This window comes from Delphinapterus leucas, chromosome 12, assembly GCF_059928025.1.
Source record: "Delphinapterus leucas isolate spDelLeu-1000000601 "Yukka" chromosome 12, BTC_Dleu_Yukka2, whole genome shotgun sequence".
NCBI classification, from domain to species: Eukaryota; Metazoa; Chordata; class Mammalia; order Artiodactyla; family Monodontidae; genus Delphinapterus; species Delphinapterus leucas.
Window position 1 is genome coordinate 33033075 of NC_143140.1, and position 17820 is coordinate 33050894.

Here is a 17820-nt window from a genome sequence, read left to right on the forward strand (position 1 = left end):
TCCTTCCTAGCACAGAGGATCACTGTTTCCTGACACTCTGATAGCACTGGGCCATGCACTCTACCAGTGCTCAATTGTACGGTCAGAACTTGTGTACGAGTTTCTCTCTTTCACTAACTGAGAGCATCAAATGTGTCATGTGTTTCTGTACATCCCAGATTCTTAGCACAGTAATGTGTGCTAAATCAGTAGTTCTTAAAAGGTGTCTGGGAAACCCTAAGGGTTCCTCAGGAACATTCCAGGGAATCTGCAAGGTCAACACTATTTTCATTTAATGTTATTTGCCTTTTTCACTCTCACATGCTTACAAGTGCACAGTTGAGTTTCCCAAGAACTTACATGACAGGTGATAATATCACTCTGATGGCTAATGAAATGTGTGTTGTGTATACTTGTGTTTTAAAAATTTCTTGGGGATCTTCAATAGTTTTTTTTTTTTCCTTTTTTTTTTTTTTTTTTTTTTTTTTTGGTACCTGGGCCTCTCACTGTTGTGGCCTCTCCCGTTGCGGAGCACAGGCTCTGGACGCGCAGGCTCAGCGGCCATGGCTCACGGGCCCAGCCGCTCCGCGACATGTGGGATCTTCCCGGACCAGGGCACGAACCCGTGTCCCCTGCATCGGCAGGCGGACTCTCAACCACTGCGCCACCAGGGAAGCCCTTCAATAGTTTTTAATAGCTTGTAAGGGTTCCTGTGACCAAAAGGCTTGAGAATGGCTGTCCTAAATAAGAAAAGCTGACATTCAAGACTGTCTGTGTGCTAGGCACTGTACTTGGCACTTTGTGTACATCAACTTATTTAATCCTCAAACTACTCTGAGAGTTGGGTACTGGTATCCTAGCAACTTTTGCACAGAGAAGTAGCTCATCCAAAGTCACACAAATGGACATGGCAGAGCTGAAATATGAAACCAGGAATATGTCTACTAGCTCCAACTGATCCTGATAATCTGTTTTTTTGATGGCTGTGAGGTATTCATTTCTTGCTTACTTACTGACTGCCTTCTATGCATCAAGCACTATATTAGGCACTGGCAAGACTAAAGTAAGAAAAAGAGATATGGATTGTTCTTTCATCAACTTTACCTTCCAGTGGGGAGAATATTCTGATGATAAAAAAAAAAATCACCAAATCCTTTCTAATGCAAAATTCATTTTTAACATGAATTTCATGTGCTCATTCATGTTCTACTACTTCATCTCAATTTCTCTGAGGGTTAGTTACTTCATTTTTAAATAATGAAAATAACATCTATGAACCTCAGCACTAATAAATAATAGTTTGACCCAATATTCTTAATTTACGAAGTCAGGAAAATGTACAAACTCATTTTGGAAAGTTTTCAAACCTAAACTTTTAACTGATAATGAATGCTTGGGTAAGTATAGCTGATTGATGGTTCTTTAAGTTTGAACTATTCATTAGAATATGAAAGAAAATATATTTTGAATTGTTTTATTATATTAGAAATTACAAAGTAAAATATCAAGAGATCAGTCTAAATGAAAAACTACTGCAACACATTTAACAGAAGACCACTCAAATGTTTAAATGTTGAAATATTAGTGTAAAACACTAATTTTTTGGGGCCATTGAACTTAGATATTCTCAGTTTTAATCTTACACACTCCATTTTAAAAAGATGACAAAGAATAATGATAATAAGTTTATCACATCATATTATGTGAAATCTTTTTCAATTGATGACTTTTGTGTCAATAATTCTATATAAACAATTTATATTTCAAATTTATTTCAACATATGTTTTATTATTTGAGGCTCTGAGAGTTACTGCTTAATTTAAAAATATAACAAAATATTTTGAAAAAAGACTACTGTTAGCAGACTTAATAAGCATTAGCTAATGCAAAAAAATTTACCAATTTATTCTACCTTTTAAAAGAGCTAGAAAAATATTCTCCCGAAGTCAAAATAACTCTTTGATCAAAATTGTATTGATTTAATTTATTTAAAAATTTTCTATTAAAAATTGAGAAAAGAAAATCTTATAATAGTTTTTAGCTAATATTTGTGTAGAATTCCACAGGAACACTAGATTGGTAAGGAGAGGAAGAGGTAACAGCTGGGTGAACCTTGAGTCTGAGTAATATCAAGAGAAATCAAAAACTTCCAAAACACAGAAACACACCCTGAGGCTTCAACCTAGCTGAATAACAACCAGCAGTGGTACTCAAGCTATTCTAAACTTGCACTCTGACAATAGACTGGGACGTGCATCCTAAGATACATCTGCTTATTTGTGATACACTATAGACACATGTATTTTTGTTATGTTCCTATGCTGCCTTATAAAACACAAAGTGATAAAGGGGATTCGAGATATTGCTAATGTTCTATTTTTAAGCTGAGTGGTAGATACAGAGATATTCAATTAATTATTCCTATTAATATTTCACATATACTTTAAATATGGCATTTAGTATGCTGGAAATATTTCATAAAAATGAAAAAAGATGACAAAAATAAAAAGAATGACAAGGTCTAAGATCTTCTTCTTGAATGGCAAGTTTTGAAATCATTGCTAAAAGGTAAGTAGCTTGAATTAACCATGATTATTATAAACCACCTTTCTCTGGCCCACCCTGGTGTACATCCTGGCTTCATTTGGGGGTTTTCCTGGCTTCATTTGGCTTCATTTTGGGGGCAGCTTTGACTGACAACTAGAGTAAGATCATTTTGGGGTGTATCAAAACAGTCTGTATCAATACACATTTGAACAAGTCCTGCTTCTGTTTCTGACTTTATCTTTTCAAAATAAACCCAGTCTGTATTAAAGAAACGAATTTAAGTCACAAGGGTATAACATCACAAAACAAAACTGCAAATTTTAAATTATTATTCTGAATAACCTTTACAAAGAATATATATATACATATGCATATACATTCACCTTTAAAAGTAAAAATCATCTTGAACTAAATCATCGCCCCCAGTACTGAAAAAAAATATGCCAGAGTTATAGAGAATAAGAATCCAAACCAAAGATGGTAATTACCTTCAAACATTTTACCTGTAGCTTCCTCTAGTGTAGCAACGTCAAGTCTGGGACTGTAATTTCCATAACCAGCAGCAGTAAAAGCCCGAATCTGGAAAACATACACTGTTCCTGGCTTCAGGTTGTTAATGGAGGCCGAAGTGGACTTGGTTTTTAATGTCGAGTAGGTCCGTTCCCTTTGATCCTAGAAACAATACAGGGAATATTTAATTGTGATTGCAACCAGGCAATTTGACAGCCAATTCTTGCAATTTATTTCAATTTGCTGCATTGTTTTCATAAAGGCTACATTGTACCCTGTGGAATATTGGAACACTGAGTTGTTTCTCAGATAATATAAGGCACATGCCTTTGTTCTATAAATTTCAAAGAGAAATAATTTTTTAAAAACATTTATGATGTTTTGAGCCTTTGCTTTGTTGGTAGAGGGCACAGTGGCAAGAACTATTTAGCCATAAATATAATCAAATGTTCTTTTGACCAAAACATAAGTACACTTGTAAAATCTACAGTTTAGTAGAGGTCTTCACTTCATAATGTGGTTCTCTTAATACTGTTCCTGAATGTTATTCAACAAGCAAAAAGCCACAGGCTAAAAATGAAGAAATCTATAAAATCAAGAAACTTAGCTAATACTACCAGCATAGTGACATATCAATTGTTTTCATTAAAAATTGCATTTTTCAGGGGACTTCCCTGGCGGTCCAGTGGTTAAGACTCTGTGCTTCCACTGCAGGGGGCACAGGTTCGATCCCTGGTTGTGCATGCCGCACAGTGTGGCTAAAAAAAAAATGTATTTCTCGCAGAATAAAACCACTTTTACAAAATAGCATTTGATGGAATATTTGAAGTTAAAACTATTAATATAAAAGTTAATGTCTTAAATATAAAACTTAAAGTGTCATATAATTTATGATTTGGCAATATTTTAAACATCTCAGTTCAATTTCCCCATTTTTCAGATATGAAAACTGAGGCTTGTAGAGTTTAAAAATGTGTTTATCATATTACATATGATAAGCTTAAGAATGGAATAATTAAAAAATCAAGAATATAAAACACTCCATCAAAACAATAGTTAAATGAATAAAAATTTAAAGCTTAGATGATATGATTCTAATGTGTTGTTTATGAAAAATGCTATAAAAACTACTCATCAAAATATACAATTCTAGACGGGTTCTTACTTGTTCAATAATAAATACCTGTGCTCAACTGTGTCTAGAAATAAAACTATTCAGTGAAATCTGAAAATGTTGGTTTGGTTGGTTGATTTACCTTCATGATGATATTTGCAAAAGCGTAAATAAATGTACACTTAAACTGGATTTAGTGAAGCTGACTTGTAATTGTCTTCATTATAAGCATTTATAAAAATGAGAGTTGATATTATAAATATATATTTATCTCAAATAAAAGAACTAGGCATAACTGATATTAGAAGACATAATGATATATACATTAGATCACAGGCTTACATACATTATAAAGCAATAGTATTATTTGTAAGTTTTTTTGTAATTTGTAAAATTCAGTGAATGTAGATACACTGTTTCTGTCATGTAAAATAGAAAAGTAACTATTTGAACAAATTTATTCCAGAGCAAGGATTTGCAAAATATTGTGTTGCATTGTAAGAAACTTTACTCTCACTTACCACCTAACTTATATTTTTAAAATGTATTTTTCATTGCTTTTGAAATCTGATGAAATTTCAGAAAGGACTTATAACTGTCAGAGTTCACTGGAAAACAGACATAACAAACCCAACACTAAAAACAAGGATCCCCTTAGAAATACATTTGATGAGACAAGAAATGTATTCTCTGGTACAAAAATGAGGTATTTACAATGTAACTTTGGCTATGGAAGTTACACATTCATAAAGGAAATAATAAGTAAAAATATTGTAAACTCAGTCTGAACGTTGAAACTAATCTTAAACTATCTGTTTTTCCATCAAAGTGAAAAAAAAGTGTCTATTGCCAAGGCACTGTATGCATTTAAGTGATTCAGTCAAGTCAATTCAGTCCCCAAATATTTCCAAAGCTTTATGTTTCCATTTTGAAATTCTGTCTAAATGGTTAAAATGGTTATGTATATTAGAGTACTTCAGCTAATTAAGTCAATAATAGTAACACATTATTATTATTACTATTAGTAATAATAATAGTTTCCATGTTTCAAACCTTGAATCAGGTCTTTCTGAGAGGTAGAGCCTAGAAAATAATTTGTGAACAGGGTTGTGTCTGTCTGTCTGTCTATCTTTCTCTAGACGGGTCAGAAATAAATGCACTCATACACTGAGATATGTCATTATTTACTAAAATTTAGCCCTTATAGGGGATTAAAGGGGCAGTACTTGAGTTTTAGCCATGCTATTTTTTTCATGGAGAGAAGGGTATAAAGAAGTAGTAGACATAATTAGTATAACATATATGAAATAAATTTCAGGAGGAATTTAAAGGAGTGAAATATTATCACCTGACTCTGAAGTTTGGAGAACACTACACATTTATTACAGAAAATATTCTTTTTTTTCTCAAATTACAAAATTATTTGAGGCCACGTCATTATCACCGAAACCACATACATAAAATAAATCATCAAGGGCTCAGACAGACACCCTAAAAGAAACATTTTCAAAAACACAGAGGGAAAAAAAATACCACATTGGGTTCTGTGGTTTCTGTGGTACTAAACATCCTACATCTAATCATTAGGACATCAAAACTTGAATACCTAAACATACTACTAGTGGAATATTTTCATCTGGGTAACACAAAAACTTAATACACAGAAACTATCATTATAGTAATGAACCAGAGATTCAGGGAGAGGGTTATTAAAAGTGGCTAAAATTAACTATCTATTTTGAAGTAGCTCCAAATAGCTGTTACAATGGCCAGCTTTAGTCGACAGTGCAGTAGGATGACACAAGACACACTGAGCGTCGTACATGGTTGTACATTTCAGCTGTTCTTAGCACTTACTTTCTCGTAATACTTGATTTCATATTCGGTGATGACTCCATTGGGATGCTCCGGTTCCTGCCAGGAAAGCTCCACGCTCCGCTGCAGCACTCTCTCCTTCATTACTCCGCTCACTTGCGAGGGAGCTGTTTGGACAAGATGTGTCAATAAACAATGAGAAAATTCACTGGATGCCTCAAATCAAATGTCACAACTGATCAGTCCCATGCTGTGCCAGTTTCATTAAGGTAAAAGAAAGCACCTTTTCATAGCTCACAATTCAGAAGCTAATGAATATTCAAACAGGACCTTATTACTGTTCATAAACCTTAATAGAAATTTAAATTAAAGTGCAAACAGCAGAAGATAGCATTGTTCAAGTTAGTGAAAAATGGAAATGATGGGGCTGAGAATGACAATTAAGCAAAGGAATGCTAATTAAGGCTACAAAATATGATTTCTAAGTCCAAATATTTATTTCACATGCAACAGCAATACACTTTTTACAAGAAACAAATAACTTAATACTGTGCCAGATAAAGTATATGAAATGGCTACTTTCATTTTCAATTAAAGGAATCAAACTTTAAAAAAATGTTTTTATGTTTCACGTGTGTGTCTGTGCATGTGTGTGCGTGTGGGTGTTTCATACTTCATTAGGTTAAGGTGCAAGAAAATGCTAAGGCTTCTGTTACTTAAATATGTGTGTGATCACACATACACACACAGACTCTTCCACGTGTAATTTATACCTACGTAACCTAGGCTTCAAGCTTTGATAGAAGCAATTCAAGCTACAGTTTTGCTTTCTCTCTCTATACAGATAATAACATGCTAGAGTTCTTTCATCCTAATTAGTGGCATATACTCTTTTTGGTAGCTAAGACTGTGGAATGTAGCAAACTAATTTGCTCTGTCTAATTTGTTCAGTGACGATTAACTAGTTATCTTCTCTGTCTAAATGAGTAGCTGCATTGGCTTGGCTGAATTTCAGTGGGGTCATTATGTTTCATGTATCATGCTCTATCTCATTCTGTAAAATGTTTTCAGGCTGTTAATTTAACTTTCAGATGTCCAAAACTGTTAATAATCCTGCAGACAGAAAAGCAATTTTATGGGTCTAAAGCTGTTGAAGCAAGCTTCTGATGTTTATCCCTTTGGCTTTATTTTGTTTCTTCTACTTCTTAACATTTTCTTATATTAATATCTAGAAAAAACATTTGTCACTGCTGTCTAGCTTGACGATTTTGAGGGAAGGACCTGGAAGATGCATGACTCCCATTTCCTCTCAGATTACTAACAAAAGCATAACTAGGGCGGATTAAGTGGAACAACTTTCCCTTTAGGGGCATGCAGCTGAAGTACTCAACAGACTGTGTTTACAGACTAAATGCGCTTCTGATATGTTTCCAATGAAGCCAATTTCTAATAAGGAATCTTATTTTTGCCACGACTTTTAAAACCTGGGTATATGCAGTGAAGAAGAACTTGTTTCTAAAGTAATTTATCTCTCCACCCATAACATTTTTAGCATCTCAGCCAACTGTGTGGTTTAAGAAGCTGCATCCCCAAGCCACAGCCTTGGGAAACACATTCTCCAGCTAATGGTGAGATGAGATTCTACTTAGCCAGGAATCTCTAATAGTCTAATTTACTTAACGCCATTCATAAAATCTGTATTTTAATTTTAATTAGTAAAAAACAGAATGCAGCACAGGTGAGAATACTGCACTAGTCAATACATAAATTACTCAGTAAGGCTGCTGGGTCTCCGATCAGGGTTTACGGCATGAGGTGTGCCATTTGGAAACAGGTTAAATGGAAATAGGTGGGAGCACTATTAGGTGCCAATCTCTAGGTCTTCTTTAAACAACACACATAGCTTAATGTGATTTTCAGTGTAAGTCAAACTATAAAACACTTTGCTTTGTTCCTATCCCTAAACAGCAAGATGAGAGAGACGAGACACTGAATCCTCCAAAATATGGCAGAGACTTGGGGTATAAATGTACCTCATTTAGTTCTAATATGTTGCAGCAAGATCTAAGTGTAAAATGAGACATGATTTCTGCAAGTTACACGTTAACATTAAACTCATTATCTCATACTGGAAAAAGAACTTTTACCAATAAAATGATGGTAATTGGGAAATGGGGGGAAAGATGCCACAAAACACATTTGAAATGTACAGTATTTTGAAGCCTGTAACACAGCACTAGCAGTGCAGTACTCTACAGTGTATTTTCCCTCTTTTGTACAAAGAGCCATATCTGTCAGTGACTATACTCCTGATTTCCTGTGTATTTCTTATTTTTAAAAATTTATCCCTTGCTAATACTGTATCAAGCCACACGTTTAAAACAGTCAGAAACAGAAGTACTAGCACATGGCCCTTGAGAATAGATAAATTGCATGATAGGAAAAATCTTTCCCTACCTATGTCCTTCAAATACAACACTTTGGTACATAAAAATTGATAATATTTTCCCTTGAGTTTCAATATCTCAGGCATAGAGAATATATAATTCATAAGATATACAGTTTATAAACAAAAATATCTCTAAAGCTAATCAGATTCTAACAGTCATGATTTGCAGATGAAGTTATACATAAAAGTAAAATTGAAAGAAATATTAAAAAACATTGATTTCTATGGTTAATATATTTGATCTGCTAAATTAATCCCACTGTAACAATTTCACTAAGAATATGCTCTTACACCAAAATATTCAATTAGCTACAATCTGAATTCATTTTGAAAAGAATATGCATACAACTAATTAAATCATATACATACTTAACAACCCATAAGGTATTATGACATTTATAATTTTCATAATTATCAAAGTTAAATAAAATCTTTTGTAATTGGAATTAATGTGAAGCTAATAAATAGTAACCGACAATAGTAAATTCCCTGCACTGGAAAATGTAAGAAAACAAATTCAGAGAGGCAAGCTTTTAAACATGAATTTGTAGTAGGGTTTCTAAAAAGTGATTAACAGATTAATTTCTCACCTAAGTTTCTAGAAACATTCTGATATAAAAATTAATTTCAACTGAAGAAACAGATGGAACGTTTTGCCTTTAAATATTTTCAAGAATTATTGGGGACATATCTGGAGTCTATACAAATGACAGTGAAAGACGATCTTAGGAAATACAGAAATGGTTTCTGTGGTTTAAAGTGGTAAATCTCAACAGTATAAAAACAAAGTTGATGCAACAGAAAAGCAAAAGTCAAATAACAGGCTAAAGTGTAAATTCTGGGCTAGGATCGTTTAGTATGAGGCTCTGAACTAAAAAATAATCAGTAAGAATGGTGGGTTTATGTACAGACCTGAACCAGTCAACATTTTCGAGATTTTGAGCTTCAAGCACTCATGCATCAGTTTTGATCTTAATCAATTTTTAATTAAAATCCAAGTACAAAAATTATATTTAAGTTACAAGATGAAATGTACTCATAAGGGCTCCATTCCCCCTCACCCTATGCCCTCCAAAATGTTAAGCTTACCTATATGTATGGAAACATTTCCTAGCACAAAGTGAGGAAAAGACAATTTTAAAACATAATATAGTAAGCAAATGGCCCTCCAAACTCCATACTCTAATCTCTGGAATGTATGAATGAATATGCAACATTACAAGGCAAAAGGGACACTGCAGATGTAATTAAGGTGATAGACCTTACAATAAAGATATTATCTTGGACTTTTTCAAGCGGGCCCAATCTAATCACATCAGTCCTTATGAGCAGAGAGATTTCTCCAGCCAGGGCTAGACAGATTTTGCGAAAGGTGAAGCCAGAGAGATCTGAAGCATGAGAAGGAATCAACCCGCCACTGCTGGAGGAGTCACTTGGGGAACGTAAGGTATGGGGGCAGCTTTTAAGGATCAAAGACATGCCCTAGGTGACAGAGGCAGAGAAATGGAGACCTCAATGCTACCAGCACAAAGGCCTGGAATTCTGACATCAATGAGGTTGGAAGTGGATCTTCCCCAGAGGCTCCAGATAAGAGCCCAGCCCATCTGACAACTTGACTTCAGCCCAAGAGGCTGGCAATTGAGGCTCCAGCTGAGCCCCGCCATGCCCAGACCTCTGACCCACAGAACTGGGAGATAAGAAATTAGTGTTGTTTTGAAGTTTTTGTGGTAACTATTCATGGTAGCAATAGAAAACTAATACATACAGTAAAGAAAGAATAGACTTACTGGAATTTTAACAAAGTCTATGAAAAAAGGTTAGTGATAGGATAGTTTAATAATGTGATATGTTGAAATTTATGTTGAAATAACATGGAATCAAGGAATTTTGATCTTGATTAAGACTCAAAACACAATGCCTTATAAAAAAGAACTCTCCATCATACATCTGGAAGAATTTTTTTTTTTTTTTGGTGGTAATACTTCAATGAAGTTCATGAACTTGATTTTGGATTTTAAAAGTAATTTATTTATACTAGTCATTATTTTCACTACACAAATTCTCCCACTAAATTTCAACAAAGAATGGTGAGTGGAAAAATAATATTTGTATTTCTAAATAATACAATCAGGAAAGATAGGTCAAGAAGTATGAAATGACCTTTTACCACACCTCAAATTGTTACATCTATTGACACTTGTTAGGTTTCCATTAGGTAAATACAAAAAGTGAAAATGAAGAACTCTTTAGAACACAATCAAATGCAAATCTGACAATTATAGAATAATAGACTTTTACTGAACACTTTTGCTGCTTTATAGTATGGAGTTCATTTTTGTCATCCTTTGAAATAACAAATGTGTGTATTATTAGGAGTTTAGGATTTTATAATACACAACTTTTAGCTTTCTTACTCTTCCCCATAGGTGTTTCATTTTTGCACTACAGGACAAACGTATAAAAACACATGTAAATTTATTCCAATAACAAAAGAGTAGACCAAAAGTATACATGATCCAGTGGAGTATCATGTAACATCAATTCAATTTTTAGGGTATTTAGGAATAAGTAAAAAATTCTAACGTGATTTCACTAAACTTCACTTTACTGGCTGTGAACAAAAAAGGGTCAGTAATAATATCATGAGCAATAAATATAAAATTTTATCTAAAAATTAAAGCACAGGGATTAAGGGCAATTGAGTCTGCAGGAATTATGAGCAATCCATTTGCAATACGTACCTGTCAAATTTTTTTTGTTTGGAGAGAAAGATGGTTTGTGGCTAAAACAAACATAAATCTCATTCTATAATAAGCAGTTGAAAAAATCAGTGGGAAATGAATTGATCTTTCTCAAAATTAAATTATGCTCTTTGCATTGCCAGCTATGACCTACCAATTAGAATGATGATGTTTTATTCAAAAATGTAAAATACACAATATAATACATGACATATCACAGAATGGATTTCTAAATATATTTAAGAACAATTACTGAAAAGACAACTTGAATAAGAGCTAAAAAATAAGATCTGAAAGATCTGTAACAAAAAATGAATGATATTGAACTGACAAAGCAGGAAAAAGAAAGCATCGTGATTGGGGTGCCAAGTCAAGTATATATTGTGAGTAAAGTCAATATCGTTTCAGTAGGGTAATAACACTCCTCACAGAACAACAAACGTCACTACTCTGCTACTTGATCAACTAAGGACAGCGCTGTTCTTTAAAGCAACAGTCACAACATCTTTGCAAAAATGATCTGCTAATACATCTTTCTGAAAATAAAGTTTCCTCTGTCATCATCAGATGATTAGTAACCAATTGTTTGGATGTTTAATTAATTACTATAGGAGTTCGCACTTCCTGGAAAGTCTATGTAAAGAGCTTTAAAGAGCAAAGAGCTGAAGGTTGTGGAGAAAGCCACTGTGGCAATTGGTTCTAAAAACATATCTGGACTTCTGCTCAACTCTGCTTAAGTACTGACTAAAATGTGAATTGATGAGGCCGTTAATTTGTAACTCCAGGTGCATTTGCATTTTCATAGAATTACAATGTAATTGTAACTATTGATGTAAATAGAATAGAATATTGTAAAAACAGTAGGTATAAATTAGGCAGCTGCCCAGAACTAGCTGTACTATTCACACCAGTCCTACCCACAGAGGAATAACTAAATGATAATCGAACATGACAATCCAGCAGGGTTAAGGAGCCCTTGATATTGAGTCATACATGTCACCTATCTTTTCAATCAACAGTTAATACTTTTTTACTAGCTCAGTTCTACTCAACAAATGTTTGTTTGGCATTTACTCGATGCAGGGCATGGTGGCATTTCTATAGAAACTTACAGTTTGCTATAAATAAATAAATAAATAAATAAATAAATACCTCCTTTCTTCCCTACTGCAACCGTGCAGGTAGGTAGTGTTGTTCTATTCATTGGTGGAAAAGCTAAGGGTTACAGAAATTAAGTAGCATCCACTCAGAAAGGGGCAGATTTTGGATTCAATCATGTTTTTCAAATTCTAATCCCTATCTTTTGTCAACTACGCTGCAATAATTCTAGGTGCTGGCACTTCTTGAGAGCAGGCACTAGAAGCAGGAAAGCTAAGTCACACACTTAGCATTTGTTGAGAATCCATGATGGGCCATAATGATGAAAAGACCCTTAGGGATCTATTCAATAGGTAGGAGTTCTAGAACCTGCAGATACCAGAAGAGGTCAATCTGAGCAGCGATTTTTAAAATTACTTTTTTAAAAATGGCAAATGCATATTATATGCAACAAAATTCAAAGGTACAAAAGAGAATATAATGAAAAGGGAGACTTCCTCTGAACCTGGTTCCCATGTCACAAAGTTACCCTTCCCTAAAGCAACTACTTTTAGTAGTTTCTTTGGTATCCTCACAAAAATAGTCTAGATATATATGAAAGTATATATATTTTAAAAACAGGGATGATATTATTCTAATAGTTCAAAACCCTGATTTTTTCATTTGTCTTGTATTTTATAACTTGTATCATTCAACATATACATATCTGTATCACTCTTTAATCAGCTGTGTTGTATTCCATTCTGTGGATGTACTACTGATATATTTGACCAGATGTTTATAAATAACTATAGTCCTCTCCCATTATCTTAAATAATAACAGAGCCAGGTTCAAGATTGGATCCATTATTTTCTCTCTAGTGGCCTCCACAAAAAAGTTACAACTCACTGAATCATTCTTCCTCTGCTTCGGCTAATACAGAATTATTTTATTATTTTTTCCCCCAAATCCTATTTCCCTTGCTGACAGTACTACACAATGTAATGTTTAATTATTTCATAGTTGTTTATCTCCTCAGCTATTCTGATGCTCCTTGAAGGAAGGACATTTGGAGAAGCAATAGAGCCAAGGACTGAAGAGCATGGGCTCATGAGCTAGTCTACTGGGTGTGCACCTAGGTTCCAGCGTTTATTTGCAAATTGTGCAATCTTGAACAAGGAAACAAACTTCTTGAGCATCAGTTTTCTCAGCTTTAAAATAGCTTTAATCAGAGTGCATACTTCATAAATAGAATTGTTCTGGAAATCAGTATTTAAATACTTAAAACCACTCCTGCGACATGGTAAGAAATACATATATATATATATATATGTATATTTATTATTATCCTATACTTAGTTTGTCTGTATTAGACTTACTGATGCCTGAGACTCATTCCAGAATACTCTGATCCTGAGATCAGATTCAGGCATCATTATTTTTCAAATGGTCCTGAGATGAAGCTGCTGTACAGCTAGCCTGAGATCAATTCCTCTGAAGCTTTGGCAGGAACATAAATTGTCATTTCAATGTGGAATTCCAGGGCTGTCTATAATAAATGCTGGCAAACGTTAGGCTTTTAAATATTGACAGGTTTTATTCAATTTCAATCATTTAGAAATGACCAATTTCCATAATTTATACTCTCTATTTTATATACACCAGCTAAACAGAAAGACATTAAGGTTAAGTAATTTAGAAGGAACGTATCATTGTAAAAAAATGAAATAACTACCAAAATGGGAAGAGGTCCAACAACACACATTCTTTTAAAAATATTACATATTAAGTTGAGAGAAAAATACAGATGAAGCAATCTCTTCTATTTTGGGTGGTGGGGAAACTAATATTTTGATTGCTTTAGAAAAAAAACACATACTTTCACATGTGGTCTATCAAGTAATCTGACTCCATCTCTAATTTTCCATGAATCTAGAGCTAAAGGCTACCTATTTATAAGGTCAACTATGTGACTATAGTCTCACTTTAATGATGAACTATTTATAGAAATGATTTATAAGGAAGTATGGGATAGCTATAGCCCACAATCAGACCTTTTCAATAATGAAAATAAACCTTTATTAAGAATAAGATATACATGTGTGTGTATACACATTTGTTAATGACCAAAACCTCCTTTACATGTCATCAGAATAAGCTTTTCAGTTGTGAACATTTTCTTTGACCTTGGAACATGTTTTATTATAAATAGAGAATCATGTTGTATTTCAATCACAAAAATATTGTAATACCAGTCGACAATTTTTGAAATGTTGATTTAGTCCAAATCCTTGTGTTATGGCTATCTTTAATTATAATTTTCATAGTTATCTATTTACATTCTTTACAACATGAATATTCTTTCCATTAATTTATATTAAACACAGACTGTCTAAATATTTAATTCAATATACTGTAACTATACTTCCTTACAATATGAGATGAATGTAGTCCCTCATTTAGATAAATAATTTTAATTTATATACTATTATATGTATCATGAACACATATGAATGATTCTTAAATTATGTAATAACATATACTAATATTTACATATATAACTATGTGGCTAAGTAAGCTCATTAGCTCCTCTTGCTAAATATCTACACAATGTTTAAAATATTATTCTGTATATTATAACATTCTGGAATTCCAAAGATTCCATTTACTTTTCAGAGGCAGTATAGCATTTATTTAAATAACATGTAGGTTGTTTATTAAGAGGAACATTGTTAATAGAAAGAATATTAAAGAAAGAGGAGACATGAGATTTGCCTTGAAGCAGGACATTAATAATGTATATTCAGAATTCCCATTAGAATAAACTTACGTTACTGAATGCCAGCTGTGTGCTTACTATGTGACTACACTGCATTTTTAACTCCCAAGTCCTTTTCCAGTACACCACCATTTCTCATCATCATAAAATGAGTATAATGTGTTACAACCAAAGTTTTTAAAAAAATGAATGAAACCGTAAAAATTGAGTTTACTGCATATAGTGATATGGTTTCATAAAATGTTGGTTTCACATGTGTGTTTGTGTATAAATATACCAAAGTACAGATATACAACGTGCATCTATGAATTACTTTTTTTTTTTTTTTTTTTTGCGGTACGCGGGCCTCTCACTGTTGTGGCCTCTCCCTTTGCGGAGCACAGGCTCCGGACGCGCAGGCTCAGCGGCCATGACTCGCGGGCCCAGCTGCTCCACAGCATGTGGGATCTTCCCGGACCGGGTACAAACCCGTGTCCCCTGCATCAGCAGGCGGACTCTCAACAACTGCACCACCAGGGAAGCCCTATGAATTACTTTTAATAAACACATTAAAATTTTTTTGAAAGCTACTTTATTACATGATATATAATTGAGGGTATATCTGTTTACAAAGAGATATGAATGTGTTTAAAGTGATACAATACAAAACATAATACAGCAAAAGTAAGTGTGACAGTTCCCTGTTACACCATTCTTTTACTCTATCCCAAGTTCTTGATAACGGTTGAAGAGAACAGCCAATTTCATTATATTCTGGCTGCTATCAATCTCATCCTTTTCCACTTTACAGTTTCTTTTTATTTTACTTTTCCTGCTTGTGTCTTCTACTCTGGTATGAATTATTTTTGACTGTATTTTTTCTAGGCCTACCTAAAACTTGTATGTATCCAAATCAATCTATTTTCTTAAATATTATCTAAAAATATTGTTTTGCAGCTATTGTTCTTCATTAGTGGTTTTATCTTATTTTTTTACATTTTTTGCAGAAATCATCACTCTAGTGCTCCTCGCAACTAATTTGATTTTAATTCTCTGTTCTATTATAAGTTTGATTATTCAAGAAGGAAAAGAAGGAGGAAGAAGAATGTAACGAGGAGGAAGAGGAGAAGAAGGAGAAGGTGGAGGAGCAGAAAAAGAAGGAAACCTAAAATATCTCAAAGCTTACTAAATAAAATAGGGCTTCCCTGGTGGCGCAGTGGTTGAGAGTCCTCCTGCCGATGCAAGGGACACGGGTTCGTGCCCCGGTCTGGGGAAATCCCTACATGCCGCGGAGCGGCTGAGCCCGTGAGCCATGGCTGCTGAGCCTGTGCGTCCGGAGCCTGTGCTCCACAACGGGAGAGGCCACAACAGTGAGAGGCCCGCGTACCGCAAAAAAAACAAAAAAAAACCTCACTAAAATTATCTCACTTAAAATGTGCAATAAAAAAATGTTATCATCCCAATTGCTCCAGGTACTCTGAATACATTTCATCTCTGAAGTGCATAAACTTAAGAGATTCACATTGCTTAATAATAAGTTCTCAACACCAGTCAAGATTTATTACTTTATTTCAAGAACCTACTACAAAATAAGTACGTAGTTTAATAGAGTCTCCTAAATACATTTCAACTAGCTTTGCAGCTTGTATTTGAAAGTTGTTGCTATTGCCTAGGAAGTCAGGCATAAATGAAAACTGCCTTAAGTTTCCTAAACCTGTATAATGCCGATGGTGCCACGTGGCATTAATTTACTAAATAATATTTTAGTACCAAGAGAAAATTAATGCAGTTTCCTAAAGTAGCCAATTAATACCCAAAGAGTCACTTTTATACATTGGGAAAATCTGGCTTATAATTAAATAGTTATATACAGGGAGAGTTACCAATTTATGAATAAGTTTGGTTTCAAAAGTTAATTTGTAGTTTAGTTGTTTGTAACTTGGACTTCATTTTCCATAGAATCAGTATCAAAAAAAGCATTTAGATTGCCAGGTTAGCCAACAAACACATTTTGACCCAGAATGTTGTTAAAATATGTACATTTGTTCAGAAAATGAGTTAAAAACAATTCTGCTTCAATACTAGTAACTACGGAAAACAGAAAAACCAATAGGATGAAAAAAATGTTTTTGCTATTACTATTTAATACAGGTGCTTCAATACAAGAATTAAAATCTTCCAGAATCCTGCCAAAATTCTGATGTCTCTTAGCCAGAGACAGAAACTGATCAATATTTGCTAGGCTTCTGCCACTGCCCTCATCTTCCTTATAGGGAATTTTGACTTTAGTCCTAAATAGTCTCCAGCCACCAGGAAATAACCATCTCAATAACTAACTAGAACATAAATACAAGGACAATACATCCCTAGTTTCACCTTTTATCAGTTAGAGCAGGGGCCTATGGCCTTGGGCCAAATCTGGCTAGTTACCTGTTTTTGCAAATAAAATTTCACTAGAACACAGCTGCATCCATTTGTTTACATATGGCTTATGGGTGCTATTTGTGGTAAAATATCAGAGGTGAGGAATTATAACAGAGAAAATATGGCCTATAAGCAGGAAATTTTTATTATCTTGTCCTTTTCAGAAAAAGTTTGCTCACTTCTAAGTTAGTTTGTTTTGTTGCAAGTAAGTAAACCCCAATAAACAAGGGTTTAATTGTCTTTTACTTTTCTCATGCAAAAAGGAATATACTTCACAGGTGAGCAGTTGCTATATTTTGTCCAGTGGCTCAAGGATGTAAAGATGATTCTCCTGGCCTTTCCCTCATGGTTGCAATGCGTTGCGATTGCCGCTGCTACAGCAATCATATCTATGTTGCAGGCTT

The 17820-nt window shown here is 33.9% G+C and overlaps 1 protein-coding gene across 1 annotated transcript in view; it reads right to left on the reverse strand.

The window, feature by feature from the left end:
* EPHA7 (EPH receptor A7) overlaps positions 1-17820 on the reverse strand; it is a 163939-nt gene that overhangs the window by 24418 nt on the left and 121701 nt on the right. Inside the window, exons 6-7 of the mRNA XM_022552770.3 lie at positions 6009-6133; positions 3016-3199 (exon numbers count right to left, since the gene is read on the reverse strand). Coding sequence (XP_022408478.1) covers positions 3016-3199; positions 6009-6133 — 309 coding nt within the window. The remainder of the gene's footprint in view (positions 1-3015; positions 3200-6008; positions 6134-17820) is intronic.